The 27845-nt window shown below is 39.1% G+C and overlaps 1 protein-coding gene across 6 annotated transcripts; it reads left to right on the top strand.

Annotated features, from left to right (window-relative positions):
* Nucleotides 1-1158: 1158 nt before the first annotated feature.
* LOC110053876 (bromodomain adjacent to zinc finger domain protein 2B-like) lies at nt 1159-25855 on the top strand. 6 transcript variants are annotated; one of them, XM_089284064.1, is made up of 42 exons: nt 1160-1415; nt 1628-1700; nt 2052-2161; nt 2371-4050; nt 5413-5476; nt 6139-6253; nt 7259-7351; nt 7977-8100; nt 9107-9199; nt 9774-9866; nt 10420-10494; nt 10776-10837; nt 11282-11347; nt 11919-11963; nt 12157-12222; nt 12315-12377; nt 12536-12613; nt 13139-13250; nt 14112-14245; nt 14632-14739; nt 15195-15307; nt 15483-15557; nt 15954-16209; nt 16698-16757; nt 16908-18000; nt 18502-18574; nt 18708-18790; nt 19284-19465; nt 19859-19913; nt 20374-20476; nt 20814-20872; nt 21085-21118; nt 21622-21760; nt 22309-22398; nt 22648-22704; nt 22941-23053; nt 23315-23354; nt 23529-23744; nt 24192-24265; nt 24788-24869; nt 24995-25083; nt 25426-25855. In XM_089284064.1, the coding sequence occupies exons 3-41, from the start codon at nt 2089-2091 to the stop codon at nt 25067-25069; spliced, it is 6216 nt and encodes a 2071-aa protein (XP_089140190.1). In that variant the 5' UTR covers nt 1160-1415; nt 1628-1700; nt 2052-2088; the 3' UTR covers nt 25070-25083; nt 25426-25855. The 6 variants fall into 6 exon arrangements, with proteins under 6 accessions (XP_089140194.1, XP_089140190.1, XP_020615842.2 ...); XM_020760183.2 differs by having other exon boundaries at nt 1160-1700; nt 14632-14742; nt 15198-15307; XM_089284066.1 differs by having other exon boundaries at nt 1161-1700; nt 2052-2155; nt 14632-14742; nt 15198-15307.
* The last annotated feature ends 1990 nt before the right edge of the window (nt 25856-27845 follow it).

Raw genomic sequence — 27845 nt, forward strand, 5'->3', positions numbered from 1 at the left:
TGCTGTGTGTCTTATTTAATCCTTTTCTGTTCGTTTCTAAGGGTAAGCGACTTCTGGTTTGCCGAGGGCTTTGCTTTGTCGACCCGATCTCGATGGAGCTCCAATTAACCGCTTTGTTTGGGTTTTCTGGATTCTGTTTTTGTCTCGTTTTGACAGTTGATGAACGAAGTGCATAAAATGCAAATACGTGTATTGAATTCTGACCAATCAGCGTACGAGAATTCAATAGTTTTACGGGTAATGACTCTGTTATTTAACAGTCGCCGCGGACTCGCGAGTTCGTAATATTTTTACATCCCTGAGAGAATTCATGTTCTCGAGTGTTTTACATAAATCAACTTTTCATTTCGCGGAACCAATAATGCGCGGCGTCTCTGACAGGAGAAAAATTCTTTTCGCGTTCGATCGATGGCTGGATGTTTTGTAAGATCGGAAAACGGTGCAAATAGCCTCATTGAGTTATTGTTACTGTTTGTATACTGTTCCTGTAAAATTCCTGCCATCGAAAGGAAATAAATTTCCGCAATAAAACCCTACCTGACTGATATGTTTAAATAATGAAAAAGCCGCATTTTTTAATTGTTACACGTCTACGCTGTTTTCTTTGAATCTTGAAAACCAAAACTTGTGTTATATTCGCCTAAAGCGACAATATTTTCCTCGGTAATTTGAGATTTGGAGGGCAAACAACTACTTCATTTTCCTGTCCTGTGGCGGAGTCTGTAATGTTCAAGGTATTTCACATGGACTGTTTGATTTTCGCCGTGTATTCGTCATTTCTAACTGTATGAAATGTTCTCTTATATATTTAGATCATTTCCACACTAGTTGCGTCCCACCATACTGTGATCTTGTGTATTTTTAGACCACCGTAGCGGGCTAAACCACTCGGACGGGGTACGATTATAAAGTTCCTCAAACACCACCGATTACGGGCCGATCGCTCCAAATCATTACACAATCGAAATAACTTCGCTCGCGTCAGCAAACACGGAGAAGAATACCACTGAAAGTTTTCAATTTTGAAACGTTTGATTTTGGCAAATTTACATAGTCACAACCAAGGGTTTTCCTTCAGGCTCCATTTTTACCAACCGGCGAATTTCAAGGCAAGTGTTTTCGCTGTCGTGGCTAACTTTAAGTTCGTGATCGCAAAAGATTCCCTCAAGGAATGCTAAATAAGCAAAAATGTTGTCTACGAAGCTTTTCCGGTCGCCGACTGGCGAGTATTCGAGGGGAGGAGTAATGAGATGAAAGTGGTAATTCTTTACCGTAACTCGTGGCGTAGCGAGTCAGTTTACTTTTGATTATTTCACGAGGCATTGTTTTACAATTCTGTGACGTCACGTACCACATGCGCTTTATGCTTTCCTTCGCCCTTCTTTCCTCAATATCGCACCAAACAACCCTAAAAGGTAAATTTTCATGTTGATTCCAAGTTTCGCCGCTTTCTTCTATACTCCATAGTATTTCGAACTTCGGAGACTCTTAAGTTGTTCATAAACTAGATTTGCACACGTGTTGCAGCATTTCCAGAGCTCGATTTGCAGGTTTCTTGAGCTTTCGAGACTTAAAATTCCCTCAAAACGCCATCCAAAATGGCTGTTTTTGTCTTTCTCCGACGAAGGCCAGATGATATGTAGGGGACAGGCTGGAAGTTACAGAAAAAGCTAGAAGCATATCAAGAACAACTTTTGCCGGTAAGAACTCGATTTTAATGTATTTCCAGGCTTCCTATCCTTATCAAATAGTTTGTAACTTTCCTCTGCGAACTTCGCTTGAATTTTGTCGTTAAATTCAGGGCGGGGAAATAGTCGGCGAAGCAAATCGCTTTGGTGTGGAATCTTGACGGTTTTTTCAACTTTGGTCGATCGAACAATACTCTAAAATAGTTTTTCTAACAGTTGTAAATAAACATGTGTATTAACAACGCATAATACGTCCCTTATAGCTCGATATTCCTGATTCGGCGTAAGCACGCATTTCGTGGCCACCAACATACCTATTTAATCTATTGTTTCGTCCGTTGACATCGTATTTCTAATCCTCAGGCATAGCTGTAAGTCCTTAATACCTCGCAGCCCTGGAATGGATCCTCGAGATGTCCCAAATCACAGTCCCGCACATACACACAGCTTTTTCGATGGCAATCCAGGTGATGGTGTGTTTTAACGTCCTGTCTCGTTCAAATGGTTTCCTAGCGTTATTTCGCCGTTACAAATCAAACCTCGTAGAGATTTCGTTTTCGTTGTTTTGTGATCTTTCTTCAAAGAATGCTTTCTTGAAAGTTAGCCTGGTTTGTTTCAGAGTTTTCGTAGTTTAGTCTCTCGGTGCAAACTGGTCACTCGTCTTTTGAATCTTTTGTTGTAGGCCATCCAAACACGGTGCTTCGTTCACCCCCATTGTCCCACGATCCTTCTTATGGAATGCATCCCAGTGCGTTTTCTATGATGGGAAGAAGACCAGGTTTGCCAGACTTTAGGGGGTCTTTAGATCCAATATTGGGCTCCCAGAGCAGCCTGACTTCCCCTGGAGCACTGCATGGTTCATTAACTGGTGGTGCTGGCAGCGCTGGTTGGTGGATGCCGCCCCATCCTCACGCCCACGGAATTGCACCGGAATACTTCACAAGTCACATCCCTGGAAGTTGGCTTTCCCACGAACATGACTGTACTCTTGCCAATCATGACAGACTTGAAGAATGTTTATATCCATCGGCCAGGTCCAGGAGTACTATGATGAATGGTGTTAATTCTTCTAGTGTTTTTGGAAGTGGCTCGGGAATATTTTACCCTCCACCCACAAGTCCACAGTCTATGCACAGTTTTGTTCATCAAGCTAGTCCCACAACCAATAACTCTAAAAGTGGACTATCACATTGGAGTAGTCATGGCAACCATGATGGAAAGGGCGTTCTTGATCTGGGAGACAGCCGTGATCTGGACATGATACCACGATTGAACAGAAAACTGAGTAACTGCAGTGAAGAAGGTAATGATAAAGACAGTGAAATGAGACCAAGTGATGTGGTATCACATCACAAAGAAAGAACAAAAGATGCTAAAATTGAAAGAACAATGGCCACCAACAACATTTCTGAAAATACAGACACAAGGTCTGGAAATAAATTGCCGCCTGAACGAAATTCAGAAAAAAACAGTTCAAACATTCAAAAACAGTCGGATCACTCTGAGCATAGTGAAAAGAGCAGTGTTCAAACTCATCAAAATAGTTTGTCAGTGAAAAAGAATGAAAGTAAGACAACAACAAGAATTTCAGAAGCGGATCACTTGTCACCAAGTATTGCCTCGATTTCGGAACCTAGTAAGTCTTTGCCAACACCTCCAAAACTGCAAAAAGTGAAATCTGGCCCCCCACCTCGACTGCAAGTGCCAACTTCAATTTTAAATAAAACTGAAGGAATTGTTCCCACAAAACCCGAACCTCACATTAAAGCAGGAAAAGCGATTTCCTCTTTACTTAAAGAGGAAATGTTGAAGCCTACAAAAAAAGTGGTTACAAACTCGACAAAGGCTAAACAGGTACTATTGAAGGCAGATACAAAAGAGAGCGCAGTCTCTGGTGAAGTGCAGAGCAAGTCAAAAAGTACACTTTCAGAACAGAAATTGGCAAGCTCCTCAAAAGGTTTACCTGGGGTTGAAAAGCCGACATCTGGCCCAGCTCCAAAACAGCCAAAGGTTCCATCAGGTAAGCCACCTTTAATAGCACACTTCCGCGATGTAAAGTACAATGAGGATAGCAGTGATGACGACACTGACAGCAGCAATGTAAGTAGTGGCAGTGAAAGTGGAAGCGGCAGTGATGACGAAAGTGAGGAAGGCGAGGAAGGTGAAAATGAAGTAGACAGCAGCGGCAGTGACACTGACAGTGATGGCAGTGATGAGGAAGAAGAGGGAGGGGAACAGCATGATGATGACGATGATGAAGAGGATGAGGATGATGTTACTATGGAAACCCAGGAAAGTGGGGCATCTTTTGAGGAAATGCCTTATTCTTCAAGCAAAAGGAAAACAGATCAAAGCTCTACAGGTAATTAAGCACAATTTAACTTCGCAGTAAACTTGAAAGTGTTATGTACAGTACCTGGGATTCCTCTGATTGGCTGTTAAAAAGGGCAACGCTCGAGAAAAAAAGTTCTTGAACGTTAAGGATCAAGGACATGTAAAATGTCATGTTTCATGAACCTGATGCAATGCAGCATACATGTTGCTGTTTAATGAAATTGCTAAAGTTGTATACCGCATGCAGGACTGAGGTTTATAACTGGCTTTGGTTTTAAGTTCAGCTTGTTGTTTGTTTTCCTTGTTTTTCAGATTATTACTAATATAAATATGAGACAGTGAGACTCTAAACTTGCTTGAAATATTTCATACAGAAAACAAATTTAAAGCTGCATGATACAACTTTTTAGCAAGAAATGTTTTTCTTGTGATTATAAAGTTGCACTTACATTGTCTGATATTTAAATATGAATTTCTAGTTAAACAGTATAGAGAGGAAAATGCATGGGAAAGTATAGATACAGAATATCTCTTCGAACGTTCAATGCGATATCTCAGAGTGAGCGCAACACATGAGTGAGATACAAAGTTCAACTTGTGAAGAGATCTTCCATATCTTCAAGCAACCATGTATTATTTTGTTTATTATATAAACATACCGGTAACAGCATTTTTGACAATTCTCCGAAGATTTCTGACCACTTTCTGAAGATTTCCAAAGATTCCCAAAAAATTGTCCAAAGCCCACATCAGCGTTTCTGAATATTTTCCGAAAATTTCAGAAGATTACCAAAGATTTCTGAAGGTAATGGAAGATTGCCAAAGACTTTCAAGGAAGATCCGAAGATGTTTTGATCATTCATGAACAAATTTAAGTACAGTTTAATGGTCAAACATGACATCAGTGAAGTTATCAATATCTTTACTAGTGAGGAGATGGAAAATACAACGCCTGAGTCCCGGATGTGGTTCCTATGAATTTTACGAGTGGTGAATTTTATTTTATTGATTACACTTGAACTTTAAAAGTAATTGTGTTTGGTGTCAAGGATCGAAGGGTTTTTTAAATTGAGACAATTAAACTTTATGTAAATACATACATGTGATTGTTCCAGTAGGAGCAGCAAGAATTTGCTTGGCAGTTTACTGGGAATCACTATCTTATGCACTTAAAAAATAATGTCAAAATGTCTGGCGTTGCTTGTGATTAAACGCTTTAAATTTTTGTCTGAAACAGTAGAATGCAGTAATTGGATTGCAGTTCAATTGTTATCTTAAGCTCTTTAGAATGTATTAATCTGCCTGATTTAGATACATTGCAACTGCATGCATGTGTCCAGTTTTCAATAAAACAGTTCATTCATTTACATCTTGAAAAAATTTGTTGTAGGGACTCCTAGAAAAAGACGTCGAGCAGTGGATGAAGAAGCAGTCCAGATTCCTCTAGCTAAGGGGTACATGTGACAAAATGCTTCATAAATTGTTTTTCTAAAAATAGCTTTACATAATCAAGTCAATTAACTCCTACTAATGCTTATTTGAATGATCATTTAAGAAACTTAAAATTCCATAGTTTTTCAACTCCATGGTATTTTTAACTATTCTCTGTTACTGACTGCAGAAGGTATTGTATATTGTGCTCTTCTAAGGAGACTTGTAGTATGTAGTGAAAAATCCCAAAGTAAGCAAGAGGATTATCTAGGAGCAACATTTATTTCACGATAAATGCCAAACCAGTCATATTCAAACTTGTATTAGATTGTTAAATAGCTTTAATCTGTTTATTATTGAATCAAATTGAACATTTTTGTTCTGCTTATCTTACTTTGAAAGTGCTCAGCTACTCTATTTTTATTTCTCTCTGTTATCTTTAATTACTAACCTTGCAGATTAGAAATGGAAATGAGATATTTAATCAACTATAAATCTTAGCTTTAAACAGATCACAGAAGTGAATTTAATATATATTAAATAGTTTGCTTTAATCTTGTCTAATTTTGAATATCCATGCGTGTTTTATCTTTCAAGTTCATGAGACAGAATATTTATTTATTGTCTAGAACATATTGATATCCAGACTTCCTTTGGTAAGTGGGAATTGTGTTTTGTTTTGTAGGTGGCGACGTCAGACCCGCCTTCGTCAAGTTGGTGCTTCTGGTGGTCTAAGAGGCGATGTGTACTATTTTGCTCCTTGTGGGAAGAAACTTCGTACATATCCCGAGGTTACCCGAGTGAGTATGGGGAGTATAGCTACTTTGCCAGTGAGAACTTGATTTAGTATGTTCAGGGCTCAAAAAAAAGTACTATCTGGTCATCCAGGACATGTAGATTCTCCTGCTGGCAAGTACATGTAACTTTTCATTCTAACTTGCTCGATGGACAACGGCTCAGGCAAGTCATCTGCTAAAACTAAAATAATAAAAAAGTAAACTAAGACCTGGTAGAGAAAGCAAAATTTGAGAGCTGCTTGTGTGAAGGGAAAGCCTGAATTCAATTTTTTTTTCAAGTTCTGAGTTCAATGTTCTTTATCACTGCCAATGATCAAGCCAGTTGAGGAAACAAATAAAAGCTGATCATGGTAAATTCCAGCAGTACTCAAGACTCACTTCTAACAATTTAATATGGTGGCATAGTGACTGCTGACATGTCAGGTTTTATTGGCCAAAACAATTTTGACTAGTCAGGTTTTGGTGTAGTATTCTGTGCATACCTCGGTACTGCTCTTAAGATCTGGACTTGAAACGTTTATTAAATTTTTGGTATTAGAGAGGTTGACTTCAAAACAATTACAAACTCAAGCTGTCCACATTTCACCTTTACCTTTGTGTTTAGTTTGAATCACATGGCAGCTACCTGTATGCCGAGTTTGAATTTTTTCAAATACTGTAAGAATAGCTGTTTTTACAAGCTAAAGAGACTAGAAGAAATACATGTAGAACCTACATGTACAAGCCAAATTGGAGCTTGGACAAAGCTGCCATTTCTGTCTTTCTAAATTTACCAAGTTAGAAACTTTTTGATTGCTTTAGCATAGGTTTGCCTCAATCTTGTTCTTTCAACTGATACATACATTTACTTCCTGGTTGTCTGTCACTCAGGTGTTAAAAACAAAAATTTCCAGCCATAATCATTTTTGAACAGGCATTTTTCTGAATTGGAGGTAAAAACCAACTCAGGAAGAGCCTATCGTTGTTAGTCTTTAGGAATTAAAAAGAGATTGTTTTTTTTTCCCATAGTACCTTAACAAGAATGGCATCACTGATGTAACTCTGGAAAACTTCAGTTTTAGTACAAAACTCCATATTGGAGAGTTTCTGGAATGTAAAGAGGTTTGTTGGTTTTGCTTTAATGCATGTGCACATTTAGTGTATCTAACACATTATACTATTCCATTAAAAAACTAAAATATGGTTCTTGTGTGAGTGTTTCAATGGCCATGTTCCTTGTTGATTGCAATCAGTCAGGCAAATGCAATAGGCCATTTCCAAGTGTCCTTTTGCCTCTGCATCAACACGAGTCTAAGTGCGAAACCATTCATATAAAAATGAGTTCTCCTTACCATTTCATTTTCATATAAATCAAAATCATTTTCATAAGAATAGTTTTGCACTTAGACTTGTTTTGAAACAGAGGCAGAAGGGAACTCGGAAATTACCTTTTTGGGTGCTATTGTAAGAACTTGTCAAACAATTAGACATATAGTTCATTGTTAAATGTTGATTTAACGTTTCTGGTCTCAAGCTTGAAATATTAACTCTCCTCACTTCACTATTATGTTAGTTCATCTGGAGAATCTGCTTCTGCATCTGGTCACCCTTCTCTTGGTCTAGGCTCATGGTTTTGTTTATTCTCAGCACCTATCTTGTTGACAGCACTGTGTCTTGTAAGGAGAAGTTAGACATGTGAGATGAATACACTTGAAACTCAGTGGATTTTTATCTTGTTTCTTATCAGGGATCTGTTTTTGAACCTCTGCCGGAGGAGGAAGTTCACAGAAGAAAACAGGCTGAAGAGGAAAAGAACCGAGCCAAAATGGAAAAACTAAACAAAAAACAAGAGAAGAAGCAAAAACAAGCTGGTATGATTTAACGTACTTTGTTAATTCTTAGTATAAAATAGGCCAATTTTGAAATGTTAATAAAAATGATAGCACTGAGGCTTAGAGGGTTAAAACAAAAGAAGAAAATTTTTATTTATGCCTCAGCCTCAACATGATTTCTTTAGCTTTAGTCCTCTAAGCCTTTTAGCCTTGTTAGAAAAATTTTAGTATTTTGAAATTGGCCTGTCGAACACTTATGCATAACTTTTGATTGATGTTTTGCTGAGGTAAACTGCTTACATGTTACAAGTACAGGGTGATGTGATGTAGTTTGATCTTTTGTGAAATACAGTGTGTTACTTAGGTGTGAAGTATTTTGAATTTGTGTAGTAAAAAGCTGAAATATTTCTGGTTATTTTAAGCAGCTGTAAAGGTGAATTGTTGATATCACTTATATCACTTAATCAATTGAGGAGAATAAAGCAGATTACACTGATGATATTTCCTACAAATTATGCATTTTTTCTTTGAATTCACACTTGCTTTGTTTGCGAGAATGAATACTGAAAACGATAGGAGATCACCATTATTTACCATCTGTGTGATACTGATAAACTTTGCAAATGTTTACCAGCCTTCTGATTGGTTGATGTACGTCTGGGATTGCCAAGTTTTTTAATATCTTTTTGACAGTTAACTGCCCAGTTCAGATTGTTCTGAGGAATCAAACTAATAACTGAGTTGATGAGAAAAGTGTAATGTTGGATTTCTCACTGGCACATGCTGCTGTATCTACCTCAATAGGGCTCCAAACACCTTCTACATGTTTCTTGATAGTGTAAAGCTGATGTTCAGTACCTTTAGATGAAACCCTTCAAGTCGAAGCTACTGAGGCTCTACAAATGAAATTTGTCTTCAAGCTTTGACTCCCTTGAGAGAAAACTGGACATGCGCTGTCTGCCAAAAAACTTGCTCCATACTTTTGCAAAGGTTTGAGTTGTGCTCCAAATTTGATTCAGTGAAGGTGATTTCAATTTCACTGCAGAAATGGTACAGAAAGCTGCGGAAGCTAAACTTTTAAGAAAGGCTCAACGGCAAGCTGCCATGGATGCTGCTAAGATGGCCAAGAGAGAAAGAGGTTAATTAAGAGTAATGCTAATTTGTAATGGTAATAGAACTGAGTGGATGCAATTCAGGGAGTAACCCAACAAGTAACACTAAAAGCAAACCGGTGTTAATTTGGAGGCTGATTTGAAAATGCTGGTACAATTATTCCTGAATTGTAAGACACAAAGTCCTATTGCCAATGAATCGTATCACTAACAAAATTCAAGACTAAGAATGCTTTATTAGCCTTCGTTACCAAAAAACTTAGTTATGTTCCATTGGTTCTACTGACAGAACCAACAAATCAATGGAAATATTTACAGCAGTTATAATTGGACACCTGTGATGTGTGTGCTCCAATTTACAGCAATTCAGGTCTGTGGAGAACCAATCACAATCAAGAATTTTGTTATTGATATGATTAATGCCAACTTAGTTATTTAACAGAAGCATATGCCATCAATCATGTAATGTGATGGTATGTGCGTCACAAAATAATTCCAACATGTGTGTCTTATCAGGACGGTGTCACCTGTCTTAAGACATGCTTGTCCACTTAATCTTGTACTTTACATTTTTGGCCATGTCTGACCATTTCATTTCAGAAATGGCCCAAAAAGCAGCTGCAGCTAAACGACTAGAAAAAGTGCAACGCGAAGCTGCTTTGGAAGCAGTTAAGATGGCCAAAAGAGAGAGAGGTGTTTATTAAATTCACGTATTTATGGCTTGCTGGCATTGCTTTTAAAATTTTGAGAGTTTTAAATAAAATACTGTTGTGCAGGCATGGCAATATTATTGTAAAAATATTGAATAATTTTTGTTTTGTGTGCTTGTGTCACTGTAAACCACTCCCAGATCAGTGATGTTAATCATTCCAAATTTAAAAATTGTTGGAAATCATCATCAAGTTAAGACAGGTTTGGTATGTCATTCTCGTCAATGGTTTATTGTGAAGCAAGCGACTGTATGATGTTTCAAGTGATGCTGGTGTCATCAGAATTCTTCAGAGTGTTTGGGTTTGTCATGTTGTTCGTTTGATGCAAGAATGGTTTTTCTCTGGCATCAAACTGTGTCTTTGGATGCAGCGGTGTAAAATGAGCTTCCCTGTTTCATTTCAAGATGTATCTGACGAAAGAGACTTGTGTGGTGTTTGTTGACGTATCATGTTCCATGTTACAATATAAATGTTATTGATACAAAATAAAACCTTATCACGGTACAAATGTGACGCGTCTGCTTGATTTCTCATAGCTGAGGCAAGGATGCGTAATAAGGCAATGAAGCGAGAAGCTCTACAAGCAGCACGAGAAGCCAAAAAAGAGAGAGGTAAATAATGCATAAATAGATCTTTGCTGTTTATTTTTCATGGTTGGGTTGCCAGGATTTGCCAGCCATGGGAGCATCTAGGAGCTGGCTGCCAATAGTGCAAACTCCTGGGTGTCTCGGGTACCCAACATCCACTTTATGAGGCAGTTGTTAAGAGTGTACCTGTATATTGCTACTTGCCCTGCAATCTCTTAAGTCCAAGTGGCCATATCTTTTATACTTTTTGAAGCGATGGTATTTAGCAGACTGATCTGACAGAGTTTACTTCTTTTTATTTTCAGTGAGGATGCTTGCAGAACAGAAGCGGCTCGCTAAAGAGAGGGCTAGAGAGCAGAGGCAGCTGGTGAGCTACTGCATATAATTCTTCCTGTTTAGCTTGTTTCCACAACTGGCAAAGCTCCTAATGTAATTAAAACTTTTATCAGATAGCATGCTTAGGTGACATGGTAGAAATATCAGTGACTATAAAACCAGAATGCAAAGAAACTTGTGTTGAATAGCCAGGGTCTGGTGGATTTCATAGCTGGTCTTGTGGGTCTGTCCTGATGGGTAAACTAAGGTTTTTTTGGGAACGTTTTTCAAGACATTCAGATTACTTGCAAGTCTGTGGAAGTATAATTAAGAGATTTTTTTTGGGGGGGGGGGGGGGGGGAGGGTGGGCCGAGTGAGAAAGATTTGCACGCTTGTTTATCAAATTAACTCTTGAAGGGCAAACATGGAGATTGGTTTCCTTTGCACCCTGTAAACATTAGTAGTCATACAGACTGGTAATTGATCATTTCATCAGGCTCGTCGAAAAAAGAAGGAAGATGCAGCTAATGCCAAGTATGAAGATGCCATGAAGAAGGCAAAGGTAAAGAATAGGCTGTGGGTCTAGTTCTTTTAGAAAAACAAACTTTTCTGTTTAGATTAGGGAGCTTGAGCAACAACAACAGAGATGCTGAGGATGATGCCTTGTCCAAAATGAATTTATAGTTTACCAGCAAAATTTGCAATTGTCTAGTTCCGTTCAGTATGCCAATGGCTCTAAAAAACCTGGTCAGGCTTAATAAGCAATGACAGTGTTCAATTCCAAATGGAAATATAAAAAATTAGATGTCACTGCTTGCGTTTCTCAAACTATGCAGAACTTGGTCATTTCATATTCTTGTTTTGGAGAGGACGGCCAAGAAATGTACAAAGATTTATAATGCACATGCACAGCCATTGTTCTGCTCATTATACCTTTTGTTTCATGACATTCTCGTTGCTGTCATCGTCGTGGTTTTCTTAAGCTCCCTAATAACTTGATTGTGGTTTGACTTTGAAGCAGAAACTAAATATGACATATTACACAATGTAATGGAATGTCATGTCATATTTCCTCTCTGCTGAAAGTGTCCTTGTTTGAAATGGCGTCTCTAATTTTCATTGTTTTTATTCAGGAAAGGGAACTTAAACGACAACAGGCTGTCCTACTTAAGCAGCAGGTATGTAGTATGCTTTTAAAAAATGTTATTTATAGTTTGGCCTGAAATGAGGCACAATAAGATAAAGCTTGGGCAGACTTCATACACAAACTAGCATACAATCATGTAGAACTTTACTTTTAGTTCTCTAATAGTACTTCTACTGTAAGGTTGTTTTTCACTGGATTTAGCTTTGCCTTGATCTTTGCTACAGGAAAAAGAACAGAAGAAACAGCAGCAAATGATGATAAGAGCAATTGAATCTCAAAGGAAACAAGAGGTGTGACATTCATATGTATTTACCTGATGTTATAAAAAAACCAACACCAAATAAAAAGTTGAGAAGTAAGTCTCTGTCCTGCTTGTTTTCAGGAGCGTGAGAGATTAAAGGAGGAGAAGAAGATGGAAAAGAAGTTGTTGAGAGAGAAAAAACTTGTAAGAAATGTGATTGTTATATCTTGACCACCAGTCACTTTTTTGTTTAATTTGCTGTTCTATTGCTATAAATGTAGAGGTTGTTGTCCACCTACATTTGTGTCATCTGTTTCATACATAAAACCCTCTTCTCATGTTTGGATAACAATCTTTTATAGGAGCAAAAGAGAAGAGAAATGATCTTAGCTCGTGAATTAAAGAAACCAGTAGAAGACATGGTACTCAAGGATAGCAAGGTAATAATTCATTTTTGAACTGAAAGAAGATAAAGTAAAGCCATGAGGGCATATCGAATGTGCCCTAGTTCTGAACTCTAATTGGAGTGTGGAAGGTGTGGTGGCTTCATGGTTAGTGTGTTCAACTCTGGATCGAGCAATCTGGGTTCAAGCCCTGGCCAGGAACATTGTGTGATATGTTCTTGGGTAAGACACTCACAATGCCTCTCTCCAACCAGGTGTATAAATGGGTACCAGAGAACTTAATGCTGGGGGAGGGGGGTAACCATGCGATGGACTAGCATGTCATCCAGGGGGGAGACTAGTTGCTTCATGCTACAGAAGACGAGATAAGCTCCGGCCTGATGGGCGACTTGGCTCAAATACAGACTACCTTTTTATTATAACTGGATGGTACTGTTCATCAGTTTCACTTGTGTTCTCACAGTTGTCACAGTTTGTCAATTTATCATTAAGTTTACAAATTCAGCTTTCCACTATATACTATACAGACAATAAATTAATTTTCAATTTTTTTTTCTTAAGGCCTTACCTGAGTTGGCACGAGTCTTAGGTCTTCAGATACCTGGAGGTGCATTTGCAGACTTACTGATGGTACAAGAATTTGTACACAATTTTGGTGAAGCTTTAGATCTGGGTAAGAACTTATTGAGACTGATCAATGGCTACTTTCTCATTTCATTACTAATGCATTGTCAAACAGACAGGTGAAAAGAATTTTGAAAGTCAAGAAAAAATTGAAATATGCAAATGAAGTGAAAATGTACTGAGCTTAAAGCTAGTTTTCAGATGCACCCTTAAACAGAGTAAATAAATTGAGCATAATATAGTTAACAATCTCAGATATTAGGAGGCTATCTAGTTGGCTTTTTGCAAAGTTGAACTTGAGACTGCCGAGAACAACTCCAGCAAGTTTCAGGATGAAGGTCATGAACCAGGGATTACAAAACAGCTGCATCAAATCAGTATGTCGGTTGCCTCTGTCAGTTGGGGGAGATTGTCTTTTTATTGAAACATGACCAAATTCTTAGAACTGACAAAAAAAAATGATATGCCAAGCTTAATTACCAAATGTAAGTCCAGGAAAATTTGAGCTCCTTAGAGCTCAGTTGAATTAGATGACAAGGGCAGATCCAGGATTTAACAAGGGGGCGGGGAAGAGGGGAGGGGGAGGGGGGTGATGGCTGGTACCTTGGGGTTGCAGAATCAATGACGCATGCTCTCCAAATGTTTCAGTTTGAGAATTGGAACCTAGTTAAAACTTGTTACACTAGAAATACTAGCTATACCACAAAGTAGAAATTACAATGAGGTACCTGTCCAGAGAGTTTGCCTTTATTTCTGCCATAATCAATTTTGTTTTATTTTTGCTTCTCCAAAAATGGGTTGCTAGCCACCCAATCTGCCCCCTCCCCCCAAATCTGCCCCAGAATGATAACCACTCCCTACACCCTCACCATGATTAGTGTTGCCCTGAATATTTTATTTTTGTCTTCAGATTCTTCTGAGATCCCTTCTTTGTGGGAGATGCAATCATCCCTGTTAAATGACAGCAGTGAGGATGTTCTGGTGCCTCTGTGTCAAAGTCTACTTATCTCTGCTTTAGAGGATCCAGGATGTGAGGGACCCAATGTGAGTATTAAAATAGTTTTTGGCAAAAAAAGTGCATGTTGTCTTCTTTACTCTGTCCAGAACAGTTGAGTTAAAAAAAGTTTGGTCTGCAATGTATTTCTTGTCCCTTTCGTTGAAGTCTTTAACATGTCTCAATTTCAGCGATATTCCTTTTTGTAACTCTGGATTAGTTAATATGTTTAAGTTCAGTCAAATTATATTGCCTTATGTCAAAATGGGATCTATTCTAACAGGCACTAACAGATACTACAGTTGTAAATCACCAACTAGTAAAAAAATGTTGTCAATGCATTGGCTCTTACCAAGTGAACATGGATTTGTCAAGTGCAGCATCATAATACATGCAGTATTAAATTGTGACTGGCATTTTTGTCATCTTTCAACAGTCTTTTACAACGTTAGGGGTTGCATTAGCCAAGGTGGAGCTGAATGAGGCGAATTTCTCAGAAGTTCTTAGACTTTTTATATTGTCAAGAAATGCTGGAGATCCACACCTGGTGAGGAACATCATTACTTGAAAATTTTTTTAGCTGCTTGTATTTTCTTTTACACTTGCAAACATTATGTTTGAATATAACTGATTTCTGCTTTCAATATAAAATAAAATAATAACATAATAAAATCCTTGGTTACCCACAGTGTCCATTTCACATTATTGTGCTCTTTTTACAGAGCTTTGCAATATAATTACAAAGAAAATTCTGATAAAAAAAAACATAAAATGTCAAAAAATATCAACACATAGTCTATCTGAAACATGTTACAAGGATGACAAAGAATCATCAGCTTGTTTTGATATAATTATCCAAACTAAGAATAAGAGAAATTTATAAGGTATTGACAGCAAAAGAAAGTCATACAGTTGAACCTCCACTAACGGCCACTTCTTTATGCTCCCAGTGGACAGTCCATACATTCCCTGCGATACTAATTCTGTTATACTATCTACCAGCTCTCAGATGCTTTGCTGAGCACCCCATTCCAAGCCCTAACAATGTCAGATAAGGCTGGAGTTATGGCTTACCTGTGCAATGAGCTGCTTTGTAGCAGAACTATCTGCAGGTATGTTCATTATAAGTTTTACTTCTGCTGTACTATAATTTAAGGTTAGTGCTGTATTTACTGTTTCTGACACAGGTACTGCATCAGAGATTTACCGTCACTGGTTTTAGTCTGTCTAATTGTGTCTAATAGTGTTAATGTCAGTGTTGTTGAATTTTTACTATGTATTTCTCAGGGAAATTGAAAGCAGCATCGAACACATGTCCAATTTACGGCGGGAAAAGTGGGTGGTGGAAGGCAAAATACGAAAGTAAGTCATTTACGTATTAATGTAATGAAGTAATTATTCATGATTTCACTTGCAGGAATTACTTGGGAACACAGTAGCTCTCATTTGATGGTGTATTTTTTACCACAAGAGTATCTCAGTATTACATATCTCTAATCTTTTGCTCTACAGATTGCCAGAATAAAACTTTGAAGTCAATGGATATAAAACCATGAACAACTTAAATTAACATGCTACTTCCCCAATATAATGTGAGGAATATCATTAGCAAGAACTGCCCATCACTTTCTCTAGAAAACAAGGCTTCCGAAGTCTACTGGAGGGCTGCTTGGTACTGTTTGTCCTAATCTATAGTTCTGTAAGAACTCTTAATATTAAGATTAATGAGAGAAACTTGTGATTTCTTGTCTGATTCAGGCTGAAAGCAGTTCAAGCGGAAAAGTACCCAGTTGTAAAGGTGAAGAAGCCTCCAGGCCGTCCGAGAGCTGATGTCAACATTGCTGACCCTGAGGGAGAGAACAGCAACTCCATAGCTGATGACAGTATGCAGGGGAATGAAGAAGATGAGGAGGAAGAGGAAGAAGAAGAGGACGATGAGGACGATGATGATGATGATGATGGGGAGGGAGGTGGTGACGGAACGCAGTCCAGTGAGGAGTCTGAGGAAGATGATGTGAGTGAAGATGAGTTGTCATTGTGATCAATGTTGAGTCAGGAAGGAGCTTTCTGCTAGACTATTGTATTGGATATTTCACTTGCTGAAGGCTGTCGCTCCAGAACTCACATGATAGGTTACATTAATCAGCTGCCGAACACCCAGGGCTTAATGACTTTCATTAAGGTTGACATACACCAAGGGACATGTCACAGTGATAAAATCACAACTGCATACACCAAAGGAAAATGTAGCAACGATATGTTGCAGCAACACTTCCTGTGGCTCAAGGGTATGTGTTGTGTCAAAATGTAACTGATAGATTTCCTTGTGTGTTTAGTACATAGAGTGTATGTGAGGTTTTCTGCTGTTAAAGTAACATGTCCCTTTGTGTGTGGCTACCTTCAGGCTTCCATGCCACTCTATACCTCAAAACTATGAATATGCACAAGAAAAAAGTTAAAAGAAAAACAGAAATTTTAAGCAAAGGAAATTATATTTTTTAGGATGGAGCTGAGCCCACAACTCAAGAGGAACTTGAAAGGAGGCTGAAGAAATTTGAGAAGGTGAGAAAAGAATGTAGAGTGACCACTTTTAGTTTTTGTGAAATGTTCTTGTTAAATGCCCCTCTTGCATTACTCTATTTTTAATCCACAATTTAACTTGGCTGCATTGAAATAAAGCAAATAACACTTAATTTAAAACTTACCTTACAGAAACATGCAAAGTTTCGTTCCAAACTGTTTGGTTCCTCTCATGCCTTGCGAGCACTTTGTCTGGGTCAGGATCGGTACAAGAGACGTTACTGGATTCTGCCTCATGGAGGAGGAATCTTTGTTGAGGGAATGGACACAGCTGAAAAAGAAATTGTCCTCGACTGGAAACCCGAGGGTGAAGACATCAATCACTCTGAGGTCAAGCATGAAGGAATGCAGGTTGACGGTGTAAAGGAAGGACAAAAAATAGAGCCATGTAGAGATGCAGGGGCAGAAAATCACACAGGAGCTGACGCAGGCTTGAAGTCTCCAACAGGACTTAAATCTCCTCTTAAATCACCTGTTCGTTCTTCCTCGGAAAGTGTTCTCAAAGCAGACAATAATACAGGTATGGCCTCATCAGGCGACAACAAGGTTGAGGTAAATAACCATCACGGAGGTTCACAGACCCAGCCCGCTCAGCCAAAGCTCCACAACACACACATTACATCTGCAGCAAATAGGAACGCTTTGGAAATCCAGAGAATTGAAAACCTCTTTAGAAATGAGGCATCAACTTCTAAGTCTGGCTTCACTCAGCAAAAGCATTCTAATGTACAGCGAGCTCAGGAAAGAAATTCTTGGTTTAGTCTCCTTCCACGCATGCCTTGCGACGAATCTTCACTGACTCTTTCCCATACCCACAACAGTGGGCACTTTGTCCCCACGTACAGTAAGAGAGGTGATACAGACATTATGAGTGCGCCTCCATTGAAACGACCACCTGGCCGACCACCTAGGATTTCCAATACAAATTATGAAAGTGCAAATCGTCAAGCTGGCCCTAGCTCTTTGTCACAAGGTGTAGTTCATCAAGCAGCCACCATTCAGTTTCTTCCTCAGCTACCCATGAAGAGGCCCCCTGGACGGCCACCTAAGTCATCTTACCAAACTTTGAACTTGGTGTATGTGGATGGGCATCCCCAGGGCAATATGCCGACATCTACCTTGGCACTTAGCACACAGTCAGCTTCAACTATGTCACTGTCATTTGAGGAGTTGAAGAGGAATGTACTGGAGTCCCTGATGCAGGAACCTGCACCAATTCCACCTGGTAAATGATTATACTTACACTTTATTAGTAAAAATAATTAAGTTTGGAACTTGAATATATTACTCTTTAGCCTGTTCTTGTGCTGAGAGTGCCAAAGAACAACACTTTTAATTAAAGAAAACTTGAAATGAACAGCATGATGTTAAATTACTGCTCATTGGTAATTGGTAAACACCATGTGTACAAATGATATTACTACATGTTGCTGTCCTCGGCTGAAATCCTATATTCATGGTGCTAACTCAATGAGCAAAAGTGGAAGGAGATATTGTTAGTGGCACATCTTTTAAGTAATTGGATAAAAATTGCTACAATAGGGATTGGCACAATAACAAGACCAGTCCGCAATTGACCCTTGATTCCTGGTGAGAACTCAGTTTTATCTGTTTGTCCAGTCTCTGCCCTTCAATAGTGAGCCAATCTAAATTATGTTTTGCCTTGACATGTGAATAGGTTAGTTAGAAGGAGAAGGTGTTATTGGTTGTTTTGTTCTTTGTTTAGAGTTGCAACATGGCTGGTGGAGAATAACAGAACCATCACAACTGAAGGAACTTGTTAAAATTCTACACTCAAGGTAAGTGAAACAGTCGTGCTCAATTCTTATTCCTTTTATGACTTACCATTCATTTTCCACCTTATAACTCCTCTTTTACAATCTGCTATGGTAGTTTTAAATCAATCTTGTTTGGCATTGTTTTGCTGTGCAGAGGAATAAGAGAAAAGATTCTTCAAAAGAATTTCCAGAAGTATTCAGAGTATGCCAACAGCTCATGTACAAAGGGTGATCAAGGTACGTAAAGTTCAATGTAACAAAAATGTCAGTAAATTGTGATTATCTCTGGCATGTGCAAAGCCTTGTGTTAATTTTGTTTTAAAACCTTGCAGTGACATTTGCTATGAGGTGAAGTGGCCTTGCTTATTCCATTGTTTTCTGGATCAAGAGGTCCAGGATAAAACTCTGGCAGAGTTCATTGTTCTTTGGTCTTAAACAAGGCACTGTACTCTTCATTGTTTCTCTCCACCTAAGAGTAGAAAAGTAAATGCCTGTTGAAGAGGAACCAGACAATTCTTTGGGGATGATGGGGTGATCTCAACCAGAAATTGAAAGAGGGGGGGGGGGGGGTGGGGGGTCATGATGCAATACCTTCATGCTGCCACAAATACGAGACAAAAGCATGGACATAACAATTTAATTAAAGTTGAGTTCAATTCCTTGATCATTTCATAACTGAATATTTTCAATTAACAAGTATCTTTTGTTTCTCTTTTCATGAAAACTAAAGTTGAGAGTGATTCGGATGATGACAATGAGACACCAGAGAAGTTGTCATGTTCTGAGAAAAACAAAGGCAATCCCATTGATGATAAAATGTTTCCTGAGGTAGCATTTGCGGTTGACAAAGCTATTCTTAGAGAAGTTGAGGAAATGGAAGAGAAAGTATTTCAAGCAAGTTTGCAAGTCAAGGTAATTTTTAATAGTTTTTTTCTGAAACTTTCAGAACCTCTCCTGTTTACATATAAAGAAATAAAGTAAATAGATCTTGCTCTATAGGGGACTTTTTGGTGTTAAAATGTTTTTAAAATGTTTTGGGCAGTTTTACTGCTGTTCTTCTGGCATTGTATTTCCAGCTCAATATGGTATGTACATGAAGTCTGGTACAACTGATCGTCAAGTAGATCCTGAACAGTTTCAGTTGGCTTTGCTGTATCAATGGCAATGTTAGCACGATTAAGAAGTACTGACGAAAAAGCGAAAATTCAAGCAGATTGTAATTGGAATGGTTGAGGTGTCCACTCATCGGATTCTCTCTTTACTGTAAGGTTGTTTTAGCTAAAGTAGGAAACTTTTTTGTTTCAGGGCTGGAGGTTGCCTTCTAAAGCTTCAAAGGGCCTTAGTCATAATCCAATGTCTGGTGAGTGAATCATACACTTTTATAGGTTTTCCGGTAAAAGTTTTAGAAATCATAGCTTATATACTGTTCAAGGATTTGCCAAATTGGTATTCAGTGTTTGTATTGATTAGGATTGTGTAACTTTTGTAATGTTGCATGGAATAAAATTGGTTTTATGATCATTATTTATACATATATGTTCAGTTGTGGTGATCTACACCAAGTATTCTCTAGTGCTAAAACTTTGGCCCCTTTGGTGGTGCAAATAGAGTGAGTTTGCAAAATAACTGTTGCAGAATGTTAGCCTCATTACATGTATGTCTTTTTTGGATCTACGTACATAGCACCTTGTGGTGGTTCCTCTCAAGCACTGGCAGAATTGTGGCATGAACAGATTACCTTTTCCATATGTTTATCTTTTACAATAGATTGTTTTCCTTCTTCTTGCTTTAAGTATTACACTTCCTTTTAATTTACATAGAAACAAGTTCTGAGGACAATCCATTAGCAATTGCAATAACAAGACTGCTGGCATTGGAGCAGGCTATAGAGAGACGCTATCTGAAGCATCCCCTGAGAAATGAGTAAGTCACTGCTGCTTTATTCCATCCAGTAATCAGCAAGACATTTGTGGCTGCAAGTCAAATAGGCCATTACTGAACTGGAACTAGCTTGTAATGGAGGCTCAAAAGGGGCTAATATCAATAAAAAGAGATTAATGTCATTTGCATGTGAAAAGACTCCCCGCATTAGCCTCATTTGCAAGCTAGTTCCAGTCCAATACCGAGAATATGAAAATGGTCTAATCTTCAGCAGGAGTTTAGAATTTAATAGAATTTAAAGGTTGAATGTACCATTTAACATGTGAACATTAATTTCAAATTCAGGTGTTAAACTGTTGTGAATGTATATTTTTTCCAGTAAACTACACATTCCTGCAAATATTGGTACAGCAGCTGCCCCAGGGGAGGTACCTACGGGTAAGTTTGTTTCTGTCAACAATGGTTTTTTTGCATGGGTCTTGTTGGGAAAACTTGAGTTTTCTTGGTTCTGGTTGATTTATTTGTTTATCCCTTGTGGAAAATTGTTAGGTGTAACATTTTGGTCACCACTATTTTCTTTGTTTTTAAATTGTGATAAGATTTTTTCAAGCAACTTGCGAATAGTTTTTCCATTTGTTTTATTTTTATAGAGGATGGGCAACCAAAAGAAGCAGAAAAGATGGAGTAAGTGACATTAATTTATGTATTTGATTTTGAATCTATGTTCCACGGTATTTACATAGGGCGCTTTCCATTCAAGGAAATTTCCGAAATTTTTAAAACAAGGACAAATGGTACGGAAATTTTCTGGGAAAGTTCTACAGAAAATTCGGAAATTTCTGAAAAGCGAACCATTCAACCGAAAATTCTGGAAATTCCAGGTTAAAATCAAATGGAATGGAAACTACTTTTATGAAATTTCACAATAATTGGGATATACAACTGTACCTTGCAAAGGTTATCTTCTTTTCCAGAAATTCCGGAAAATGCTGTTCCATTTGCCACAGGAAATTTCTGTAAATTCACACGAGAATTTTTCATCAAATGGAAAGGGCCCAAAGTCTTTCTTTTAGTTCTGGTAATCCTGGAAAATTGTTTCAAGTTGAGGAAATTGGAATATATAGTGTTGTAGGAATGTGTAACAAATTGAAATTTGTTGAAACTTAGAGTGGTGTTATCATTTGTAGGGTTGATATGGAAATGATGACCCCTGCACTAAAGATATGGCGTAATGCAGTTGTCACGTCACAGTCTGCCTCTCAGCTGGCCATGTGCCTGTTTATGCTGTATGACTGTGTAGCCTGGGAAAAGTCCATCATGAAAGTGGTAAGTGTGTTGAAAACTACTTGTGTTGAAAACACCGGGTTTAGAGGCATGGGTGTTATTTTTGATGTGCATCATGTGTAGGAGACGATAATGATGATGAGGACAATAATGTTGATGTTGATGATGATGATGGTGATGATGATGATGACGATGACGATGACGATGACGATGACGATGACGATGACGATGACGATGACGATGACGATGATGATGTTAATGATGATGGTGATGATGATGATGATGTGGCCTGTATAAACAGACGTATAGCACTCTACGGAGCTATGCCATAATTATGGAATTTTTCGGGTCAAATCTTGAGCAGAAAGGGCGGGGTGGGGGATAAATTGAGCGCACCACCCGAGACGTGTGTTTACTTGGGCTTTGCATGGACTGCCGAGGCGAGCTCTGTGTGTTGGAGAGTAGTGGGTTTGGAGAACAGCACTTGAGAAAACTGATGATACTTTCCAGGCAGCAAGGCTTGCAGAGTGAAACTATACAAACAAATTTGTGTCTTGTTTAACTTTTTTTGTTTTCAACTTTCCCTCAAGTTCTGCCAGATTTGCCGCAAAGGTGATAATGAGGAGTTACTTTTGCTGTGTGATGGCTGTGACAGAGGCTATCATACGTACTGCTGCATGGTGAGTCGCGTGACAGCATTCAAGCTAAGAATTTAAATAGTAGACTTCTCTGTTTTTAGAATTTTGAAACTTTTGAAGTTTAGCGTAGTTCCTTTGACATCTTGCAACAATCATATAGCAGCATGGTATTCCTTCAAGATATTGTTTTCTTTGCAGTCATTTCATAGTTATTTGGTTTGAGTTTGAAGTGTTTAATGTTGTGTGGACTCCACGACTGTTTCCGATTAATTGCATTGTGTTTGTCCACAGCCCAAGCTGTTGTCGATACCCGAGGGGGACTGGTACTGCACTGACTGCATTGTTCTGGTGAGTATGCGCGTTACATCAAGCCAGTTAACATTCCCTTGTTGATTATCTCATGTATTCTCCTAACCTGGCTTCTTGGTAGTGCGTTGATAAAGTAAGATGAAATAAGGTTTTCATAACCCGTGGGCAAACGTGTAAGCAGTTTCTAGTGTCACATTTCTTCAACGTAGTTTCTAGTGTTGACGAGTTGGATTTTGTCTCGGTGGTCACATTGTATTTGTCTGATGTCATTTCAGGCCGCTGGGGGTGACAATTGCTGTATGTGTGGCGGAGCAACAGGCAAGATGGCCAAATGTGACAACTGCCCAAGGAACTTTCACTTGCAGTGTCTTGAACCGCCACTTAGCAAGTACGGATTGCTGTTAAGAAACAATAGGCCATTTTCGAGTTGCCTTTTACCTCTGTGTTGCCTTTTACCTCTGTGTGAAACCATTCAGATGAAAATGTGTTCCGCCTAGAGGTTCATTTTCATGCAAATCAAACTCATTTTCATATGAAAGGTTTTCTACGCGGACTCGTTTTGAAACAGAGACACAAGGTAACTGGAAACGTTTTGATCTTTCTTAAGCCGTTTGTTTTTTTTGCTTACCTAATGAACTTATCTTTGTAGGGTTCCGAGAGCATCATGGACCTGTCCAAACTGTAAAAGAGTAAGTTTAATGTTTTTCTTAAATCTGTGTACTTGTAGTTCTTTATTCTTTCTTGGTGCCGAGTTTAGGCTCATATAACCCTGCTCTCCTGGGGAAAAACTGACAGTGAAGTACAAAGGACGAACTTGAATAATTTCCGCTCGGTAAAATTTGATCTTATTGTTGTAACCGTAGAAGCGAAGCAAGCCACGCCGGAAGCGGAAGTTCAAAGAAGAGGATGACGAAAATGACGACAGCCGGCCTCTCACCCCTCCCCCTAAGGAAGAAGTACGCCCACATGCTAACCGGAAACAGGCTTCCAAAGACATGGCACCGTGCCGCATGATCTTAGCGGAAATGGAGAAACATGAGGATGCTTGGCCGTTCCTGGTTCCGGTTAACCCTAAACAAGTGAGAGCCATGATCAGGCGTTTTCTAGTTGTTTGTCAAAAGTTAGCCCTTGATTTCAATTTACTCGTGGACGGCGGAGAGAGGGAGAGGGGAGGGAGAGTATACTGGCCGTCCCTCTATTTTCTCAGATAGGGGAGCCGCCATTTTGAATACCATGACGAAAATACTCGAGGAACTGGGTACGAGATGGATGAGTGCGTGAGTCAATATGGCGGCTTCACAAGCAAGTATTGCAGTTTGTCGGGAAAAAAATGAAGACTGTTCACAATGGAGGGGCGGGAAGAGAAGGAGAGAGTAATAAAGACAGGGAATAATGTATGTTCGTCTGCTTTTGCCCAAAATCTTAAGAGCACAGTCTTTGTATCGACTTCTTTGTATCGTATTTAGATTCTCACGTTAACATCTTTGAAGCCGCTAGTAATTGACATGCTCTTTGTGTTACTTTAGTTTCCAGAGTATTACAAGATAATAAGGAGACCAATGGATTTCCACACAATGAAGATAAAGCTTCGTGACTGTCAGTAAGTGTTATGTATGGCCCTTTCTGCATTGTTTAGAATTTCCTTCAAATCGAAGAAAACGTAAGTGACGTTTTTTCCGGGTTCAAAAACGCCAAAAATGAATTTAAACCAAACCAAACCAAAAAGGAACTACATTGAGACGGATTTAGCAAGATGGGTCATATTTCTTCATTATTGTTTAATGTGGACTGTGTAAAGCGGTCAGTGTGCTTAGCTACACCTAGCTAGTTCACAAGCATGCCACTTAAACTGAAAGAAACAAATATATCAACTAAGTATAAGATACTTAAAATTTCAACTGATGGGAGGCGGACCAGGTGGCTATTTACCAATATGACCGAGGAGTTGAACTGGGGTCTACCAAGAAACAACTCCAGCTTAGTGGTCAGAGAGGGACTTGGACCCGCGACCTTCGGATTACAAGTCCGTCGCCCTAACCACTCGGTCACGCTGCCTCCTCCACTGTTCAAATGCTGCTGAAATATTTTAAAAGTTGTAATCACGGGCTAATCTTATCAACAGGTATCCAGGACCCGCTGATTTTGTGGATGACGCACGAACAGTTTTCTTAAACTGTGAAGAATTTAACGAGGATGACTCGGAGGTGAGTCACGTGACTTGCAGTGGAGCTGTGGCCATCGGCGCTCAATGCTGGATAAATTCCTCGATACACTAAAGTCCATTTGATTAATACGTTAACGATCGAATGTTTCTCTTTTATTTCTTTAGGTTGGTCAAGCTGGCAAACGACTTTTCCAATTCTTTGAGCGACGCTGGGAGGAACTGGCTCCAAACAGCGACTAAGGTTGGGAGGGAAGGTACGAATTTGCTTTTAGTTTCTTGGCCTTCCCACAAGCCTGCTCGGTAGGCGTATTTTTGGCGCTCGAGTATTAGTCCGCCATCTTGGATTTGGTAACTGTGGAGGGTTGGGGCGAGAGAAAATTTGCCGAGGGAGTAGGTGAGCCCCATTCCTCTATCGGTTTAGCATTCAATTACAATCCAAGATGGCGGCATCGGGAACCTGGTTTATCGAGCGTTCCGTTCCAAAATAACGCCTGTTCTACAGGCTACCTTCTCATCCGCGACCAAACTTTCTTCCCCAGGTGAAGTTTCCTTTTTGACTTACGTGTGTCTTTTTCTTCTTTTTTTTTCATCAACAGATTTACTGAGATGAAATGAGAATAACGCACGTGGTTTCAGTAGTTTCTTTTGTTTTTTTTCTTTGAATGCATCACAAGCAGAGGTTTAAGAGTTTGAATGAAGTGAGAATTTCGTGATCATGATGTTATTTTGGGGATGGAGATAATTTTTTCGTTAATGCAAGTCACTGTTGGAGTTTTGTACCGAATAATCAATAACTATGTAGTCGCTAACTGCCACGTCAGTTGTAATCTGTCAATCAACAGAAACCTGTAAAACTTGTACATAACAGGATTGACTAATCAGCCGACAATACGTATTTAAACCAGTTAGGAATCGTTCGTACCCACAGAGATCAGTCAATGGAGTTTTAAAGTAAACGCTTTTGTATGACATTTTTACTCTTGTAGGCTTGATGAAATAATAAAAACATGTTTTGGCTATTTTTAACTGCTCTCGGCTGAGACCATTAACTGTCTGCCACTGTCATGCGCGTGACTTGGAAGTTTGGTGCCTCATCCACACTACGCCGAAAGAATTTGAAAACGCTGTTTTCCGTCCACACTACGCCGGAGGAATTTGAAAACGCTGTTTTCCGTCCACACTACCCCGGAGGAATTTGAAAACGCTGATTTCCGTCCACACTACCCCGGAGGAATTTGAAAACGCAATAATCGCCGGCCATTTTGGATTTGTGTTTGAGGAACACTCGGTCAGGGAAACATCATGATCATCGTGACGTCATCGTTTTCGAAAAGCCTCGTTTTCAAAATGTTTTCTGTTCACAATAAAACGTAAAACCGGCGTGTTCGAATTTCTTCGGTTTGTAGAGCGTTTTCGAAAAGCTACGTTTTCGTGACGGATTAGTGTAGACGGAACCCCGGAGGACGGAAGGCCTAATCGGAGAAATAAAGCTCCTACGGTGTATTGTGGACGGGGGCTAACACCAATATGAAGAATACTCATTGAATTGTTCACAAAAAGTAACTTGTGAGATAAATCAGAAAACCTTGTTGCAGCGTTGCCGCGATCAAACGATCAACTCCACTTCTCTTCGCGCTTTCAATGCCACAAGGAAAACTTGGCGAGACGTTCAGTCCGCGGCGTGTTACAATAGGCAGTTCAAGTGTATCTTTCGTCTAAGGAAAAATTGCCTTGTGTTAACGCACCTTTTATTTCCAAACGCGCGCGCACATTCCTGTACTTGTTATTGAACAATCTAGAGCCTGCTGGTCTGGTGCAGTCCTCACACCCTCCAGTCCTGATATTTTGCTATCTCAGTCGAGTTGATAGAACACTGTCACACTATTCTTCGACGAAGAACGCGATATTTATAGAGTCGGCTGGTAGCAAAACCCAGGCAAAAACCATAGTTAATAGAGGGGACTGGTTATGAAGCCCGCCAAACATCAAAGGAGCAAACAAAGATGTCAAGATTTATGTTGGAAGGTCCACGACCGTGCACATGTTTTTGTTTTGCGCTCATACACTATGCATGAATTACGTAACCAAAACGTTTCTATTGGTTTGTTCCTCAGTACGGAGTAAACAACTATTGTGTTTTGTGCACGGTCAAGGCCAAAAACCCGAACAAAAACATACAACAAAAATCTTCCCATTCCCCTCTATTAACTATGAAAGAAACCCATCATCATTCACCCAAGAGCCATTTCCAGTCACGTGTCATCTGGAATCACCAGTCATGTAATCACGTGATTGCGGACGATGCTGCCAGCCTAAGTTCAAGAAACATGAGAATAATCCTAATCAGTGTAATACGAACAAGACTGAACACAAGCAGTCAAGTTCTCTTCACGCTAGCTGTGTCTGCATGTAGTTCTTTAAAATACACCGTAACCAAGTACGGCACGTTCATATGATGACTGGGTTATGTTACCCCAGTTTATGGTATTTACCTCATTAGCATACCGCGCATCTAACATGCGACCAAGCGAGTTTATAAATGCACTGAATTTGCTTCTTGTCTTTTACCGCTGGCTCAAGAAACTACACTCGTTACCTCAGAAGCTACGTGTATCAACTCTGAATAATGAAATTTGAAATTTGAAAAATTTGAGCTAATTGAAAAGAAATTTAAGCCCGATGTATTTTAATACTCTTTGTGCTACGTACGGATTTAAAACTCAAACAAAAAAGTTTAGGATAATTAAAAGGTGTTACATCCAGCAATTTTGCCGTTTTTGAAATCTGATAATCCGTTCAATACTACACGCAAAGAGGTAAAAAATCCAGTTAACACGAAGTTCAAAAAGCCCTTTTACCCGTTACTGTTTCTGACGCATTTTTTTCCTTTTGAAAAAAAAAAAAAAGATTTGCCAATGGGCCACATTCGTATTCTCGGTATTGGACTGGAACTAGCATGTAATGGAGGCTGATGCGGGGAATATCATGAAAAAGAAATGGAAGTCATTTGCATGTG

This window comes from Orbicella faveolata, unplaced genomic scaffold (genome assembly GCF_042242905.1).
Source record: "Orbicella faveolata isolate gen_17 unplaced genomic scaffold, um_ofav_v1 contig_13, whole genome shotgun sequence".
NCBI lineage: Eukaryota > Metazoa > Cnidaria > Anthozoa > Scleractinia > Merulinidae > Orbicella > Orbicella faveolata.